This window comes from Tyto alba, unplaced genomic scaffold (genome assembly GCF_018691265.1).
Source record: "Tyto alba isolate M040663 unplaced genomic scaffold, T.alba_DEE_v4.0 Super-Scaffold_7, whole genome shotgun sequence".
Taxonomy (NCBI): Eukaryota; Metazoa; Chordata; class Aves; order Strigiformes; family Tytonidae; genus Tyto; species Tyto alba.
This window is the reverse complement of record NW_024881328.1, coordinates 11,726,112-11,745,416: the sequence shown is the minus strand read 5'-3', so window position 1 is coordinate 11,745,416 and position 19,305 is coordinate 11,726,112. Positions and strand designations below refer to the sequence as shown.

General features: G+C 48.9%; 1 protein-coding gene across 1 annotated transcript in view; it reads right to left on the bottom strand.

Annotated features, from left to right (window-relative positions):
• The window catches only part of ITGB5 (integrin subunit beta 5), a 63,390-nt gene extending 54,865 nt beyond the window's left edge, over nucleotides 1-8,525 (bottom strand). The window contains 3 exon segments of the mRNA XM_033003402.2: nucleotides 4,088-4,173; nucleotides 8,367-8,422; nucleotides 8,424-8,525. Of these exon segments, the coding sequence (XP_032859293.2) occupies nucleotides 4,088-4,173; nucleotides 8,367-8,422; nucleotides 8,424-8,476 (195 nt within the window). The 5' untranslated portion in view covers nucleotides 8,477-8,525.
• Between the last annotated feature and the right edge of the window lie 10,780 nt (nucleotides 8,526-19,305).

Below are 19,305 nucleotides of genomic sequence, written 5' to 3'. Positions count from 1 at the left end.
AAATTTCAGTTCAATTAATCAAAAAGGAAATTTCAGTTTAATTAATGTAATTAATGTGCATCTCTATTTTGCATGTACACACACAAAAGCATCCACATAGGTAATGCGTGGATGAATGCACAGCGTACACACACCTAACAAACAAGAGGAGCCTCTGCACGTTGATACGCTGCCCTCCGAAGCAGCAAGCAGAAGATAATAGCAAAGTAAAGACATAATTTTTCCCCCCATACTGGTACTCCCAAAGGGTCTTTTGGAGAGCATCCCCCCCTGCAATCACTCCAGGTGGGTTTATCATGAACACAAACCCCACCTGTCTATCACACCCCACCCGGCAGCTCAGAGGGCAGTGCTGAAGCCCCTTCCAGAGCTCCCTGCTCTGCCCAGCAAGCCCTGCTGAGCCTGGGCAACCTGATGCCCATGCAAAAAAAAAAAAAAAAAAAAAAAAAAATCAACGTGCATCCTCCTCTCCCAGCCTCGAAAACCAGGCTGCCGCAGAGATCACAGCAGCCTCAGGCCAGCGTGCAGTTTCCAGCCAGAGCCTTTCACCAGCAGCGTGTCAGCAATTTCTAGTCATTTCCAGCTTCTTTGGGAGCTTGCAGGAGCAGCTGAGGAATCTCCTCAGATTCCAGCATGGATGGAAAGGGCTGCAGCAGTCTCCATCACCCAAGAGTCACATATTTCCCCCCCAGCAGCCCTGTTTCGAGGCATGCTCAGGCAATGCTTAAGGCCACACATTTGTTCCTCCTCTTTTAAGCGTCATTTAAACAGATCACCTCATTTAAGTCCTGCCTTTCAAGGTATTTTTCCATGAGCCAACAGAATCAATGTCTGCTTCCAAATTTCCAACAGCCCAAAGACTTGTGGTTAACTCAGCAGCCCCTGGGGGCTCTGGGGCTGCCGGATACCAGAAGCTGCTATCATCAACTCATCCATCATCACCCTCTCGGATGGGAGCAGAGATGCTGAACACAAGCAGAAGTGAACAGATGCTGATTCAAGCAGAGGGGACATGATGCACCCTGTACTAACAGGTTAGGAGGTGGTAGTCATAGATTTATATCATCTTGACTACTCTGCTGGAAGCCTCTATCTATACACATGCTCTTACCCTCACAATTCAAGGCAATGGAAATACAAGGATCCGTATCCCACTTGGAAAACCATCAGGATAGGGCTCCTTGTATCTGCAGACCTGCTTTGGCGCACTCCTAACCCCTAGTTACAGTCCATGAGCCCTCGAGACTTTCTGCTCCTCTGCAGTCACAGGGGGCCTGGATCCGGGAGTGCAAAGGGTGATGGAGGAGGAAGCAACACTGCAGGAGGTTGCATGAAGTGTGATCGTCTCTGGGAAACAGCGTGGCTTTCCTGCTCAAACTGCTGCTCTCCCACACAGCATCACCACTGCCGGGCACCCAGGGGGACAACGAACAAGCAGATAGGACGGCACTGCCAAGTGATGTCATTCCCCAAAGGGAGGAATATTACATAGGAGAAGGAGTATATGTATAGAGGAAGATATAATAAAGTATATTTTCTGTATATATATTATATATACAGGAAATGTGGATGTCTCATATATATAATACATATATACATATTACAATATAAATAATTATATATATAATATTATATACTTCTACTATATATACTTCTGGCAAAATTATTAATTGCTGCCTACATAGGTGACAACAGCTGGCCCAATTTGCTCCCAAACCTGTTAAGTAAATGCAAAGGGAGAAGAAAATACACGCTAATCAGCTGATTGTGTTTCTACCACAACATAACTAGCATGTGTGGAAGCTGCTCCAATATCTTAGCCCCGATACTTAAACAGCAGCAGAGGTATAGAATTCAACTGGCATATATGCTCATGGGCAACATACATAGCGAATGACAGCTAATGGCAATAGCCAAGGAAAACAGACTAAAAGCAATTTAATAAGCATACCTGACTAAGCTGTGGCAGAGGGAAAGGAAATCAGGTGGTGAAATGAATACGCAATGAAAGCGGATATTAAGATTTTATAATATTACTTTAAAACTTTTGAAGTCAAAAACCTGTAAGTATCTTTCGCAATCCCATTACCTCACCTGATGATCTCAATTAAAGAGAAATAGAGTTTTAAACAGTAAATTCTAAAAAAAAAAAAAAAATAAAAAAAAAAAAATTACAGAATTAGGATAAGAACTCACTAAGCTTTAGCATGAAGCATGAAATGGGGACAGCAGCTTTTAAACACACAGCTCTTGGCACGAAACACCTTGAAATGTATTTTTAAATAGCTGCTGCAGGCTAAAGGTCAGGAAGTATTACAGCACTTCCCTGTAAACACCCGTCTTCCTTCTTGGCCCCTTCATTCCATTTAGGAATTTTTTTTTTTTTGGTAACTCTCCTGTTTGCAAGATAAGAGTCAGGCTGTCAGTCTCATGGGCTGCCATACAATTAGTGGTCACAGTGAACACCAGATAAACATTTCCAATGGCAGCATTTTGCAAAAAGTTGTCTTTTGATGCCAAGAAGGAAAAAAAACAACTGAAAAAAAAAAAAAGGCAAGTTATTGGGTACCCATAACTTAATAGCCAGCATTCCTGATCCCAGTCTCACCACTGCAGATTAGCTGGCTGGAAGAGGAGCTCTTACAGCTGTTTACAAGATGTTTCAAAAGTGGATCTATTGCTTTACCCATTCCCTTCTGCACACCATTCGCCTTGCTGGAAAAAAAAAAAAAAACAAAACAAAACATGAAAGCTATTACACTGCCAGGTAGCATGGTGTTAGTAGTGTTAAGAGGTTTTCCTTGGAGAGCTGCAGCTGTGCTTACAAGGAAGTGAAAATCCAGTAAAGCTGACCCGGAGAGCCAGAGGCTGGGGTACCTCCTGAGACCCAGCCAAACCACAGGGCTTGGGAGCCCCCCTCACCCCATGCCCATTGCCATCCTCATCCTCCTCCACCCTGAGGGGCTGTGGCTGGCCCAGGCAGGGCTGGCAGAGGAGGGCTGGGAGCAGCAGAGGGGGACACAGGCAGCACCCGCATCCGCAGCTCAGCGTCACCAGCTATAGCTGGAAGGTGAAGTGTGTGCTCAGCCCCTCAATTTGCCTCCCCCCAAAACAGGACTGGGACAGCCACACCAGAGGAAAAAGGTTCAGTAGGGAACGGGAGAGCATCACTCCTGGACCTGCCCGTTGAGAGATTCAGGATTACCCACTGATGTGGGGTTTCTCACAGCCCGAAGATGGTTTCTGGCACAGCAGCTGTTCCTGCAAGTAGGCAGGGCCTTTCCCTGCATCCGTATTTCTCTCTCAAACACTTAGGACAGACACAGGCACTAAGCAGACAACAGCTATCTATGCATCAGATGTTATCAGGTCTTTCACACACCTTGCTCTCTAGAAATCACAAGTCGATGTGGTAAGATGTATATTTGATAAGGTATATATCTAAACTCATCAGCAGACCTTAGGGAGTAGGGAAAGATATTTGTGATTTCCCACAAGCCAAGGAGGCCCAATTAAATTATGGGTGAGCAGCTTCAGCACCAACATAAGGATGTATTTTCACCCCAAAAAGCACAATTAAGCTGTGTAATTCATCACCATGGTATGGCATGGATGCCAGAAGCATGGGTCACCCCTCAAAATGACACAATAGGTTGAGAAAGGAGAATTATCTTTGCTACAGAGAAAGAGCCCGTGCAATGCCAGGCCACATAACAAGGGACATGGAGTGGGACACCAGTCGGGGGCTTGAGGCTTTTTAGGGAGTGAGCGTCTGAGCAAGGGTCCCTGCAACACAGAGCCTGTGCAGAGACCCAGCACCCACTGAAAACAAGAAGGTAATTGAAGGGACAGAAGGAGAGAAGAAACAGTGCTGCTCTGTTGAGGATGTGCAGAGGCCAGTGGGGTCGGAGACTTATTTCCTTTTAAAGAGCTGAGGAGTTGAATGCACCCAAAATACGCTTGGCATGGAGCTGCCCTCACCCACCCCTTCTGGCATGGAACAGTGTCAGGAACAGGCGAGGTGGGGGAATAGCTCCCTTCCTGCCTTACAGAAAGCAGGCAAGAGAAACAAGGTCTGCCCACCTACCTCCTTGGAGCACCAGGCACACTTGGGATGGATGAGGAGACACTCTTCGCAGGACGTGGCGCTTCCGCTGGTGCACAGATTGAGACCTTCAGCAAGAGAGAACGACAGAGAGTGGGGTGGGCTGAACAGTTACTTCACTCCAAAAGAGCGTTCAGGGATTTTCTGAGGTATCCTTAATGCTAAACATACTGTAAGTTCAAACAAGAGCAAAGAACCTCCCAGGCAAGAGAAGGTGTAAATCTCTCTTCACCTGTAAAGAGGTCTTGTTTTCTTTTCCTTCCCCAAGAAGAATGAAAAGGACAGAAACTTGTGTTGGGGGGCTGAGAACCTCTAAAATATGACTCTGGTGTATTTTTCTTCTCTCTTTTTCAATGGTTTCTGGTTAATCAGAGAGTTCAGCTATTCATCTTCCTAATGAAGTACTTCTAACACAGCCCACAGAAAGCAGCAGCTGTTTAACCAGCCTGAAATACAGAGGTGGCTGTCCGAACCCCCCCGAGATGCTGACTTTTAAAGTCACACTAGGCACATCTTCTCAATTTTTCCAGCCGAATACATGGGGGGCCTCTCCCCAAAATTTTCATCTTAAAGCAGCCTTGGAAGATACTCATCTCCCCCTTCCACACAGGTGATTTCCGTAGTGGACTCATGCAACAGTAAATTGCTTTTAATTTATTACGAGAGTCATTTCCACAGGATATCCAGGTTAGCTGGGCAGCGTGTTTGCGCTGGGGCATGTCCAAGGCTGGCCGGGGTGGAAGGCACCACGCTACAGCCCAGGGCCCTCCCTGCCCTCGCCACCGGCCGGGGCTCCGCGCCCACCGAGGCGGCAGCGTTCAGGGCAGCAGCGATGCCCTTTGCTCCTGGACTCCTGGTGTCCGGCAGCGCAAGAGGTACCAAGCCAGTTTTGCTTGCAAAATCCACGATACGGGCTTCGGGCTTTAGAAAGAAAGTGGAACCACACACAAGTTCAGCCGAAGCAAACATCAGTGGTATCGGCTTTGAATGCAGCAGCTTGTTTAAGCGTGCCCGTGGCCACGAATGTGCCTTTCGATCCCACCGATGCCCCAGCTCCCCTGTGTGCGGCTATTAACTTCTACTGTCAATAACTGATTAAACAAATCTTCAACCGAGGATTCAGCACAGAGGCTGCACACTCCAAATGAAAAGCCTCAGGCTCAAACTCCGAGTCTGCTGTTTTTTCCAACCCAAATGTCAATAAAAGCATTGTCAGGCCTCTATTTTCAGCCAGTTGCATCTGCAGATACCACTGCACCACACTGCTGCTGGGCATCATCTGCAGATTGTGCAGACTTGCTGATGGCTGATGAAGAGCCACACGGACTTTTCTCCTGTGCCGAGAACTTTCTGCCCGAGAGCTTTGGAAAAGGGATTTTTGATGTACCCCGTGTGAATAATGCACCAAAAATATTAAGAGCGGTGGCTGTCTGGGTCACTCCCGTCCGGGGCCGGGCTGTGAGCGCAGGAAGCAGTGAATCAAGCTGGACAGCTGGAGGAAAACTTAGCCCTAGGCTAAAAGCAAAAAGCGGGTAAGTAGGTCCTGTCAGTGACTCTCCGTCATCGCCGAGGCATGGCTGTGTCAGAGCCCTGCACTGACGGGGCTCTGCTGCCCGCAAGGTGGTTAACTCTAACCCGGGAGCACGAAGCCCTGGACTTTCTCTATGGCTCTCATTCAGACAGGCTGCTTGGGCTCATTCATACCAAACAAGAGCCTCCTTAGGGTTTGGGGTTTTTTTTTTTTTGTTTTTTTTTTTTTTTTTTTTTTTTTTGCTGGCTGTTACCACATACCCAGGCATTTAATTCCTTGTTCACATGCAGAAGTTATATTCCAGCTCCTCGACATCGCAAGAGCTCAAAACAAATAGGTAATATAAAGTAAAATGTAACTTGATCAACGGAGTTGTAAATTGCACAGAGATTAACGCTTGCATTTACAAACTCTACAACACAGCCCAAAGCCTCTCCTTGAGAGCTGCTGCTCTGGCAGCTGTGCACAGGGTAACACAGCAAAAATAATGGGCTTTATAAAGCAAACACTTGTGCTTGTACGCTGGCTACCCAGCCCTGGCTCTCCCACGGCTTCACTTGCCTGTCTGCATGGAAATAGGATAATATTTAGCTCCTCTCCTGACTGCTGGATTTTTGAGTTTACTTAGTAACGGCAGTATCTGAATGAAAACCAAGGTCTCCTTCTTCCACTGGGTGCCATGACCAAAGCAGCCCACGCTCCTGTGGCTGGCCACGGGGTGACATTCCTCCTGGTGGCAGCTTTTGAAGTTTCCAAGTATGCTTTTCTTTCCACTTCGAAGCAACACCCAACCATTTCCAGCATTGTTGTGAAAACAGAGCTTTGTGAAGCCCTCTGATTTTGGACTGAAACCTGAGCTTTTTGAGTCGGAGTAAAAACACGCAGGATTTTCCAGATGTAAGTCTTTGCTGTGCTTGATTCAGCACAGTCTTTCCTGAATCGGGCAAAGCAAGGGCCTGAAGATGCTCCTGCTAGTCCCGATGCTGGGGCTACTTACCCAGTAAGACTGGAAGAAACTCAGTCTGCTCCTTGATTCTGATGTATTTAATGAAATCACTTTTGAACTTCAACTGAACTTCTAAAAATGGGGAAAATTCCATCCAGAATTTAGTTGGAATTACTCTGGAGGAAAATAATCAACCCTCCCTGGACCGCTGAGCTCCACAGCCCACATATGGTCCTTCACTCTGATGCTGCTGAGTCCTAAGCCCTGCACCCTATTTAATTTTGCAGAGCAGTGTACAGCAGGCACAAAGAGCATCTCCAAACGACATCCTTCCCTCAGGCTAAGTTACATGAAAGTTCCAAATAGCAGAGAAAGGCAGTGCATCCCATTAGATAGCTGAGATTTTAATATATCAAACTACTGATGCAGAGCAAGATAGGAAACTCTCATGAAAGCTACTCAACAGATTTATTCATAAAGATGCTCCAGGCAATCAGACCTCATTTTAAACCTGTTCTGCAAGAAATCCTAGTTTGGGCAGTGCCTCAAACTGAGATGAATGTGCTGGCTTACTTGGGAAATTAAAAAAAAAAAAAAAAAAAAAACCAACAACAACAACAACAAAATACAAAAAAAAATGATGTACTTTATACTGCTAAGTATGAAAAAGATCATTTTATTTATGCTTGCAATAAGCATTCTAACACCCTCACCCCCGAGATGGTCTGCTGCACTACTGAATCATTACATCGAAGGATCAGACCCCCAAAATAAATATATAAAGCTAAGAAAACCTCTTCCGAGTTTTTGCAGTCGTGTGCCACAGCACTCTGCAAGATGAGCCTCTTGTTAATATACCCCATTAAAACATTAAGCACTGAGAATTAGTACCAGAATGGTGGACTCAGGCACTTTTTGGGTTCCCTTCATCTAAAAAAAGTTTCCCCGAGCGCTCAGAGAGGAGAGGAACCTCTTTTCCAGTACTCCTGGAGCAAAGCCACAAACCACGCTGCAGCCTCCGAGTGCGTCCAGGAGCCGTGAGAGCATCCCCACTGGGGACAGGGACCGCTGTGTGGGCACAACGCATACGTGGGGGAAAGGTTTAAGGCGAGAGTGGGGGGATCGGTCACTGGCAGAGCGAACGCTTGTGGCTTTATGCTGCCGTTATCATCCGATCAATTAATCCACACTTCTCGGACAAACAGCCCCGGGAAGTGCTTTTCCCCAAACAGAAGCGGCTACAGATGGTCCCGTTAGAGGGTACCCATAGAGAGCGGTGCCTGTATAGCTGTCCCACGCTGTTTAACGCGGAGGTGTGATCCCGCCGCGCAAGCCCAAGGATGCGGTCCGTGCCCAAAAGCGCTGCCGGAGCGCGGGTCCCCGCCGCCCCGCAAACCGGGGGGGGGGGGGGGGGGGGGGGGCTCGGGGTGCAGATCCTCGGCACGGCTCGCCCCGAGGCCGGCGGGGGAAGCGCGGGGAGCTCCAGGACCGCCCGCCCGCCCCCCTCCACCCCCCCCCCCCCCCCCCCGCCAAAGGCCGGGGAGCAGCGGGGGGGGCTGCGAGCCGGCGTCCCGCCGGCAGCGGGGCTGGAGCGGGAACGGGCGCACACGCAAAACACCGCGCAGGGCGCGGGTGGGGAGAGGGGCTGAGGAAAAACCGAAACGGTCACAAAAGCGCACCGAAGCGGGTTTAGAGGAGGGGGGCGGGGGGGGGGGGGGGGATAATCCGCCTTCCGGGGCGGCGTTTGCAGGGCCCGGAGCGGCGGGGTGCGGAGCGGCCCTTACCTCTGCCGGGCTGCAGCGGGGCGGCCAGGAGGAGGAGGAGGAGGAGGAGGAGGAGGAGGCGGAGGAGCGGGGGGGGGGCGGGGGGCCGGCAGCCCCCCTCGGCGGGGCATGGTGCGGGCGGCCGGGGCGGCCGGGCAGCCCTTCCCGGCCGGGCCCTCCCCGCCGCCTTTTGTGCGGCCGCGGCGGCGGCGGCGGCGGCGGGAGGAGGAGGCGGGGGCGGCGCCGCGGAGCTGCCCCGGGGGCGGCGGGAGCCGCGCTCCGCGGCGGGACGGGACGGGACGGGGCGGGTGGGCGCGTCTGTCCGTCCGTCCGTCCGTCCGTCCGTCCCGCTCCCGGGGGTGCCGGCGCTGCCAACCTCCCCGCCCCGCCGCGCAGGGAGGGCGTAACCCCGCGTGTGTTCCCCACCCCACCGCGGGCGCGGAGCGCGGGCACCGCCTGGCCCGCGCACACGCGTGGGTGCGTGTGCGCAGGGGCCGGCACCCGCAGAGCGCGTCTGCCCGCGCGCCCACGTTTGTAGGGGCGCACGCGTGCACGTATGTGCGCCCGCGCGTGTTTCACGCAGACACCCACGCACCCACCTGCACGCGGCTGCGCGGAGACGTGCGCACACGCGCGCGTATCTCTGACAGACGGGCGCCCAGAGATGCACGTACACGGGTACCCCCAGGCGGGCACCCACAGCCACGGACGCACCACGCGCAGCCACGGACACGCACAGCCACGGACACGCGGGCACACGGGTAGCACGCGCCCTCCTCGCGGGGCTCACAGCAGGGCTGGCGCTCGTTTCCCCACGGGTCAGTGGCTCCCCTGGTGCAGCATTTTCCTGCTTCGGGGATTTTCTCTGTGCAGACGAACCGCGTCCGTCTGTTAACGGGTTCTCTGAGCGAGGGCATCCGGGCAGCGCTGCCCGGCCTGACGGATTTTTGGCAGCGTCCACGCACCCACCGCCTGTCCCTGGTGTGATGGGACCTCAACAGTTCAGATCTAAAGGAAACGGTGGATTTATGATTGTGTTTGGGTTGCTGAGGAGCTTTTTGTTTTCTTATGCTTTTAGAAGAAATCATAAATCAACTGTAGAGCTGATCACTGATTTTAAGGCAATTTATAGTAACAGTTAACTACCCGTGGCCTGCAGACCTTCATGCCACTTTAGTATAACATCTACTAGATCTCGCCATTAGATTTTGCTTAAAACACACGCCCTCAGCCCAATACATTGCATTGCTGTTCTCAGAAAGAAGTGATTAACTGTAACACCACCTGCCAAAATCTCCTCTTATTTGCGCTGATTTCCAACACTCCTTTCATAAACCCCCCTGATCTCTTCAGCCTCTCCATACCTTTGGGAGACACCAGGTTTGGGTTTAAAGTGACTATTTGTTCTTTTAGGAAATACCGACCTACAAAATTTGTAACATTTTAACAGTCCTCGTGTGGCTATATCAGAGTAACTCCTGGTGTGGATGTAGGAACAGCACAACCAGACTGCTTGCAACCAGTGCAAAAATATTAGTAAATGCCTCACCAAAACCGCTGCCATGGTAGGAACGTGGTGCGTGGGTCAGGCTGTGACCTACAAGCTGCTCTCGAGCTGTCAGTTGTACGTGGGGAAAGGGGCAGCATCAGCTCTCCCTCCTACCCCTGGAGCAAGTTAGGGCGCGTGCCATCACCCTTCGTTAATAACAGAATTAACACTGGCCACATGGTGACTGACATGGAAGTGCAAGACCTGGTGTGTGGAGACTTCAAAGCAAGTACTTCTGTGGGGTATTTTTAATATTTATGTGAAAAGAAAGAAAATGAAATGCAGATCCTGTGTTTGCATGAGATAAAGTACCTGATGTGAGCCTTAATGCCCAGAGAAGCCTGAAAGTCCCTTCTCAGATCTTCTGAGATACATAGGCTTGTGTGTGAGAGCTTTTAACGCTCTGGTTGGAGGAGCAGGGAGACCCTTATCTATCTTCCCTCATCCTTCACCCCTCATCCCTTGTCCCTTTGTCCTGCCATGCTGCCCCAGGGAGTGCTGGGGGGAAGGAGTGGATGCACAGGGGGCAAGCGGTGCATGAGCAAGAGGGAGAAAGGAAAAGCAGGGTCACGGGAGGAAGAAACTACACGGAGGGAAGGAAACCAGCTCGTGAGACTCGGCTGTGGCATCTCAAGTAGCAGACAAGGAGGTTTGAGGAAGAGGGGGATGACTTGCAGGAGGAATGTATTGCAGCAGGACCAGAGCCAGGCGAGGCGTAGGAGCTCACCAGTCACTTTATATTTAGCCAGGCTCTGCCAAGGTTAAGTGTCTGCCCTTGCTTTCCGTGGGTGCCTGTGGCATTGCTGAGCACCCGGTGCTGGCCATGCCCAGGCTGACCTCTCCCTGCAGCCCCCCCCCCCCCCCCCCCCCCCCCGAGAAACCCTTGAGAGAAGGGAGGTCAGGAACTGCTGCTACACATGTTTTGGGCCATTGTCAGTGCTTAACAACTGCTATCAGTCATTGTATTTTTCAAGCCAAATCCCTGTGAAGGTCCCACAGATTCACAGGTCGTTTATCTTACCCCAGTAGACCTCCACTGACCCACAGACTGCGGTGTGGGCCCAGGGCTCTACATGGAAAGACCCCGCAGAGCTGCAGGGGAGGAAGTGCTGCAGCTTCCCCGATGAGAACAGCTTTAATACCTTCCTCCGAAGGCAATATTGCACTCCTTTCCCTCCCCGTCCCCCCCCCCCCCCCCCCCCCCGCAGCAGCAAAAGGGGATGTAACTGCTCTAATGACCAAGCAAGCATCTGTGACCTCAAGAGAGGGACTTTGTGGTGGCTGAACGTGGGGAATGCACCCACCGTGGGGTGGGCAGCTCAGCTCCGGAGCGAGCAGGCAGCCTTGTGTCCCTGAGGTCAGACCCGGGACAAGAAATGAAGCATCAGCAGAGGTAATGTGTGGCCTGAAATGAGGTCCCCAGAGAGGGTGTTTATATAAATCCTTCCAGCTTGCCGGTGACGAGGGTGCTGGATCAATGTGTGCTGGCTGCTTTTCTGGAGTCAGGGATGAGGTGGCAGTAAATGCTGAAAGAAGATTGCCTTCATGTGTGAAACCAGAAAAGCCCTTCGTTTTCCTCCTGGGATTCCCTTGTGCTGAATAAGGAACTGAGAAAAAAAAAAGCTTTTAGTGCCCATGTGTTAACAAGATTATTAAGGACAAAGGGATCATACAAACCAGTAGAAGACAAGTTTGAGGCAATACCATGATTTTGGGGTGGGAACTTTAAGAAGGGCTCTATCTCCTGTGGATTGTGAAAGGATGACTTGCTACAAAGTCACTCCTGATCTCCAGGAACAGCCATGACTGCAGCCTGTGTCTTTTCTCTCTTGACCAGCATGTCTCCTGTCTACACAATGACATTCTTGCGGACTTAGTCCATGAGACTGAGGTTCCTCAGGTTCCTTCAAGTATTTAGGTGCCACAGAGGCTCCTGAACTTGGGTTTTGAGTATCATTGCACAGTTCTGCTGGAACAGTGAGAGGAAAACCCCCATGCTGGAGAGGCCTGATCTTTGTGCTTGCTTTCTTATCACTTGCATTTTAAAGCTATGGTCAAAGCAGGACATAAACCCAGTGTATCTGACCTAGGCGTGCATTTGCAAGCAATGAAATTTAAAGCTAATTCTTTGGCTCTTCTATTATCAGCCAAAACAAATAAAATGCTTTATCAGAGATACTTTGGGTGTTTTAAGGATAGGTTTTCATTGTCGTATCTTTCTCGTGGCAGGAAGGGTGGATAAAAGCATCTGAGTCACATCTAGATGTCTGCCGTGGCACTGAAGAGGTTCTAGATTTTCAGCGACTCCTCTTTCTGCACCAGTCTGAGCAAAATGCTGGTCCCAGGGCCCCAGCCCATGGCCACAGTCTGTTTCAGGGTGACACTCCAGTTCTGCCTTAATGTTTCAGGAACTACTGCCTTGATTCTGCAGTAAAAAATCCTGAGACATCTCTGAATTTCTCCAATTTCTAGACTGGCATAAGTTTAGGGTTGTTACTTACTAGCAACTTCAGCTGGAAGAGACATCTTCTGAGCAGATATAACTCATTATAACCTCACTATTGGGTATAACTGCCTCACCTGCCATATCTGCAGTGAGTTCAGAAGCCATAGGATCTCTGGCACAGCTCTCTAGTGTGCCAGAAAAAACAGCTGAGACATCTGAGATTACCCATTTCCAGAAGTCACAGTGAAGCCAGTGATGGGTGGAAGAGGAATCCAGATGCAGCCTGGCCTCAAGCACTGCCAGTGCACAGCAGGTCCTGAATGTCCCTCAGTCCTTTGGTCCAAGCAGCTCTCTATACAATGAAAGATGGGAAAAACTGGAACCTAGATGATGGTCGAATTGGGCTGATTTATAGTTTTAATAAAAAGGAGTTTTGAGGGAGCTAGGGTCAAGCTGGGGTGTAGGATCAAGGATATGAAATAAAAGGCAAATCCGTTTGAACCTTGGGGACCTCCAGCATGTTACAAATAGTTCTTGTACTGGGGAAGCACTTTCTCTTCCTCTCCAGTTCGTTACCGTGCTGTTTGCCATGTCCTCCTGGATGTGCCACAGTGGGAAGTGGGAGTGCAGAGGCACACGCCATGGGCATGCTGCAGCTTTGCCATCCCCACACTACCTACCCTCACAAGCCAGCCCACAGACCCGGATGCTGGGGTTTTCACAACCATGGAAAAATTTGTCTCCTGCTTTTTCCATGGAAGCTACAAACAAATTCCACTTCACACAAAATCCATGTCAGTAACATGCAACGATCACATGTCAAAAAATTACAATCAAGAATTTAATCCTTTCTTAAACATTATCTGCTCTTTGGCTAAAGATGCAGCTCATGTTGCTGCTGCCTGCTATAAAAATAGATATTAAAATACCTATTTTTACCATCTGAGGACCAATCTCTGTTCTCAGCTACTCAAGAGCAATGCTGCTGCTCCCGACCTGCTGAGGGGAAGCATTGCAATAATGCTGGGAAGCAGAGAACGGCACCTAAAGTCTTCTTCCCAAGTCTTGTCCTTCTCCTACATGAAAAAAGTCAGGGATCCTGGAGGTGCTGGGCTGGAAAGCAAGGGAAGTACACAGGGGAGATTTTCCTCATGCCTTTAAGGTCCATAAACATGAGTCCTTCAAACAGTGACAACGGAGCGAGACCAAAGCTGGCAAGTTTTGGCATTCATACAGCTCCTGGAGCAGGCTAAGGGGCACTTGGCTGCCTGAGCAGCTGCTTTTAGGAGAGGATTAGTGACATGCGGAACTGAAATGGGTGATGGATGTCTCCAGCCATGGGCCACCCCAAAAAATATGCCCTGATTCCTGAAGTTAATGAACATGCCATCAAAGGGACAGGCATGGAGATGCACAAGGCTGTGACACAGGAGAGGGTTAAAAATTAGCAGCTCGGTGGAAATGTGCCTGTGGTCTCTGTTAATGGTTAGCCCCAATTAAAAATGTGAGAATTAAAAGGTTTTGCCTTTCGTGTGGCTTTTCCTGCAACTGCAAAGAGCCAGCTCCATCTTGTGGCCAGGGACTTGGCCAAGTCACAGAGAGAAGGGAGTGGGAGGAGGTTTTGATAGCCTGAGTGTCCGCCTGTACTGCCTTGCATGGTATATTAAGAAATGCTTTCTCTTTCTGCACATCTTTCCTCAAATAAACTGGACCCATTTTGATTAGTACTCCAGGACAACCACAAAATCTAGGAGCGTGCATCCAGCAGAGTGTTTCTCATAAATAAGAAGCCCAAAGAGATTCCCTTTGTATGTGTGCATGTGGGGGAAGAATCATTAAATATGATTTAATATGTCAGCAGGTAGAGCCAGGTCCACTCAGATCTCTGGAAAAATTCCCACTGAATGGAGGAAAAGCCCAGGTTCCTAGTGCCTGGGCAAGCAGAGTGCTCCAGAGGTACAAATAGCTTTCCAAGAAATTCACCCTGGATCTGTGCAGCATGGGCCCCCCAATGCCCCATGCAGCTTTTTCAAATCTCAGTTGACACTTGGCTATTTAACCACTATCTGAAATAAATCACTGGACTCTGGGTTTTTGCTTATTTTTCTGGCAAACGGTTTCTGCCCAGCATGAGCTTGCTGCAAAATCTGCTCACACCAAGCTTGGAAAGAAAAAACAGTTGAGAAATGATGAAAAGTCTACAAGGAAAGACCTTGCTTTGAAAAGAATAACAACATACTGTTGCACATGTACAACACAAGCCCTGTTCTGTTTATAGGAATGATATATAGGCCCAGGTCCACAATTCCTCCCCAGGGACCCTTGTTCCCATTAATGTCAGTACAAGTTAGACTCCGAAATACCTGCCTGCACTTGACCCCTGATTCCCACCAATTTAAGCATTCCTCTACTTGAGAGGGAATTAGGTACTTTAGCACTATAATAGCCTCTTGAATTCATTGACTGTCCCAGATAGGATTTTTTGGGGTTTTTTTTTAAATTTTTGGCTGATTAACCCCAAGAAAAGATCTCTATGGATGAAAGACTTCAGAGAAACCTTTTTTTTTTTTTTTTCCAAAGTCTAATTTATACGGCAGACTTTCCCAGCTACACCCTTATATCCATGACTAAAGGAGAGGCAGAGAGTCCTTAATGTTTAACTAGGCTCATGTCAGCAGGCACAGGGCAGGCAGCAATGACGATGGTCCAGGGGAGCCATGTCAGGATGGCTGAGAACTTTTCCTCGTCCTCCTCACCCCACCAAGACATGACAGATATTACTCTGGGAAGCTGTTACTGTCACTTTAGAAAACTGACTGCCAAAACAAGGATCAAACTGGGAAACCAGCTGGGACAAATTTCCTCAGGGTGCTACTAGAGGTATTAGTGTTTCAGAACAGGCAAAAAAATAAATTAAATGTTAAGTTGTCATATATGCCCACCAAAAGCAATGCTGGTCCCTCCACAGACCTCTCTGGACTCCCAGGCAAGATTTCTTATTCCTCTCAGTGCCCTATTTTCCCTTTTACATCTTATCTAGCCCTGCAAATCTCCCAGCTCCCCTGGGGAAATCTCTGACGTGTTTGGACCAGCAGCTGTGCAGATATTTTCTCTCTGCTTCACTTGATGTCGCCTACCTTGGCAGGTGCCATGGAGGACACTGCCCAGGATCTGGGGACACTGCCTGGGATTTGGGGACAGAGAGAAACAAGTGAGGCACAGCTTCTTCACAAACTATTTTGCTTCTGCCAGGAGAGGGAGGGTGGGAGCTGCTGGTCTTGGTTTGATTTTTGTGGAGAGGAGGAGAACAGACTTTGTTCTCCAGAGGTTGCTCTTTGGAGTTTGTGTGTGAAAGGCAGTACTTTCTGGGATTGAAATCAGGAAGCATTTTGCATTTTTTGAGCTACCTGCTTGCAAAACTTTTCCCTTGTTTGTTTTATGAAGCTGTTTTTACATAAACAATAAAGAGCCCAGTGTACAGCACCTTACCCTGTCTCTCCACGGTTTATGAAAAGCCTGGGCATAATTAGGGCATACAAAACACATCATGAATGCACACCCCAGGCATCACCTTTCAGCCCACATTGCCATTGAACAAAGCTGGCCAATTACTTCAGAAGGTGAGAAATGTCCCTCTGGCCCATGTTGACTGTCCAGCCCCAGACTCTGTTCCAGGGGCTGCAATAGGAGGGGCTATCCTGGGGCCCTGGCTCCTTTTACAGACCCTTCCTCCAGCAATTCCACTTTCTCATCCTGTTGTTAGAGGGTACATCTCTCATGCATTTGCAGTCTTGAATTTGCCTGATCTCTTTCTGAACCTGCAGATACAGCATCCTCAACCCGCTGTGGCAGCAAGTTCACCACCTGTGCCTGTATTTTTTGTCTGTCTGCTTTATGCTGACCTCCTTTAGCATTGTGTACCCCCAAATTCTGGCAGGTGTTTGGCTGCCACCCCGACTCAGTGGCTATGGAGCCCTACCAATGATGTCTCAGTGCATCCCAGCGAGTCTGTGGTGTGTGATGAGCTGGCTGTGCCTGGGGACACAGCTGGGAACCGCAGCCCCCCCCGTACCCCTGGGCTGCGCTGCATCCCCTGGATCAGCGCCACCTGGTTCTGGTCACTTATTAACAACCACTCTTTGACCTTGTATCTCCTGTTACCTAGTTACTCCACTTACTTTCCTTTACTCCTGCTACCTCTTTCCTCCATTTCACCTTTTTACTTCCGATTGCTCTGGCTCCTCCGACTGATCCCCACTGCAGAGTGTGATGGATGTGGGAACATCCAGCTTCAGCTGTAAAAATAGCCACAAAGTAATCACTGAGCTTCTCTGCTACATTTTCATCATCCCCATCTTCCCCTTTAATACCATTGCCATCAGCATTCCCACTGATTTCCTAGCTGCCTTTGAGGCTTTGATATATTTAAAGAGCCTTTTATCAGCAGTTAGAGTATCCTTTGCAAGGAAATTTATGGAATGTTATTTTTAGCCCTATTTATTTCTTATTTAATTTTGACCTAACATGTTTTATGAGTTTCCCTGTTCTTAGACTACCTTGGGCTTTTAGCGTTGGGTTTGGGGATTTTTTTGACTAGTTGTTGCAAAAATCAGTAACTTCAAGTCACATTCCAAAACCTGAGAGAAGTCAGTTTAATCTTCCTGAAAACCCTTAATAAGCAAATCTACTCCATCTGCAAACACCAGACACAAGACTTTGAAACAGGGACCATTACTGGGGGTTAAAAAAAAAAAAAAAAAAAAAAAAAAAAAAAAAGAAGGGTGGGAAACTGGGGAAAAAATATCAACTGATAACTTTTCAGTTGCTGGACTTGGCAAATTACAGTCCTCCTCTCACAGGAGTGGCAGATGAATGAGGCAGTGCGAGGCTTGCCTCACTTCCCTTTCTGTGGTTTGTGGCTCTGGGCTAATGAATCCCAAATTCCAAGCAGGATCCTCTGTCCCTGGGTTGTGCCAGAGTCCAGTCACCCTCCTGAGCCTGGGATGAAGCCGGGGTGGTGTTCCCAAAACTAACTAGGGACACTGACGCTCACCGGGACATCTGACTGAATCCTCTGTTCCTCTTGTTGGAAGGGGTGCTATTGTTCACCTTGAAAACAGGTCATCAAAGTCAAAGGAAGTACACAGAACTGAAAAGTCAAGCCCTTGGGTGTGCAATGGTGTCTTACCTTCATTGCTCTCTCTTACTTGTTTATGGCTTCAGCCTGGCACATCACATGCAGGATCTATGTGAAAACGGTGTCAAAAAGGAAACAAGGAGTTGTTTTCACCAGCAGGTAACAAAAAAACCTCAAAATGCTTTCTGCTTTCAGGCCTGAAGTGTGCTGACTTTCACATGCAAGTTTGGATTCTGGGCTTTGCTGGGGAGTGTTTGGTTGCAGCGTTTTATGTCTCAGTTTTGAGGCTGGTTTCAGGCATAAGCAGTGCAAACAGCACAAGATCCTTCTGTCCTGACTAAGCCTTTCCTTATCCCACCATCCCATCCCATTACTGCGGGACAGCTGCACAGACCCAGGCTCTTACCCCACAGGCATCCATGGCACTGTACCCTTCCCCTCCCACCCTGCATCACTCGAATCTGCTCAGGTATATTCAGATAAATGAGGAATGGCAGCAGTCCCAATACCCCCATACAAGTATGTGCTATAACCATGCAAACCTCTGTCCCCAATACATTTAGCATATTTCAGTACACCCTGTGCAGATACACCAACCAATCTCTTTAGTGTAATTTTTGGTCAGGACAAAAGCGGGTGGCAGACTTGAGTGGCACCATCTTCCCCTGTCCTCTGCAGGTTGCGTGCCAGCAGGACACCTTGTATCTCGGGAGAGTGGATGGACAGAGATCCCAGGATGTGAAATGAGTTGTAGCAGTTCCCTGAAGCCTCTCTCCATGCCCACAGGCATGTCCACTCTCACCCCAGTGGGTGAGGGGCGCACTCAGCTCCCTTCCCCATGCGCAGCTGGATTTTGAAGGATGGGCGGCTAAAACAATGCGTGGGCCAAGCGGCAGCAGTCATAAAACACCACAAAGGGCTATTTTCTGTGATCATATTTCCCAACAGAATCACACATTGCTAATAGCCAAACAGAGGTGAAATATCTGAGAGTTTGCCCTTTTGGTACAGAATTCCAGTCCAGATAAAATAGCTGCAGCAGCCTTTGAAATGCTAAAGAGTAGTATCTGATAGCCCCTCCCCAGCACAGGCTAAATGAGAACTGGTTGCAGTTACAGAAATTAGCTTTGAACTAGAGCAATGAAAATTCTCCTGCAGTTAAATGATGCAAACACCTTACTATTTTTGCTGCTTTTATTATCAATGACAGCAAATGTCTAGATATCACACCCTCAATAAAGTTTTACTGCATTAAAGTTTCGCTTATTTTTGAGCTTTCAGCTGCATTTCCAACCCCTATTGCTTTGTGAAAGAATAAGAGATAACACTTAAAAGCCTTTTCATGTGCCTCTGTAGCAGGCTACTGTTACATGTATTTTAAGGATCCTCTGCACTAAGCTGATGGAACCAGGCAATTCGCTTCAGTCAAAGACCATGATGCAGGGGCTGTTACTCTTGATGTAGAGAAATTTTTTTATTAGACTCCACGTAACACCAAGTTTCAGTCTGACATAGAAAGGAGGGGAGGAGGGGCTATTCAAGCACAAGCAGCGGGCTGAACAAAGTAGAAGTCTACACTGAGCTTCATGACTTTTTGCCATTTGTTCTGCCTGTATCCCACTCCTTTTTTAGTGTCTCACCCCATATAAACTCCCCTGTGTGTTCTGCTGGCAGTAGAACCTTTTCCTGCTGCTGAAAAATCAGGAAAAAGAAGAAAGGGGAAGGGCTTAGCAGAGGGATTAGAAGCAGGGAGAATCTACTTCACCCAGGGAATAGTGGGGACACAAGGGCTCAAAGAAGGGGGCAGCAGGCATGGGGGGCCATACAT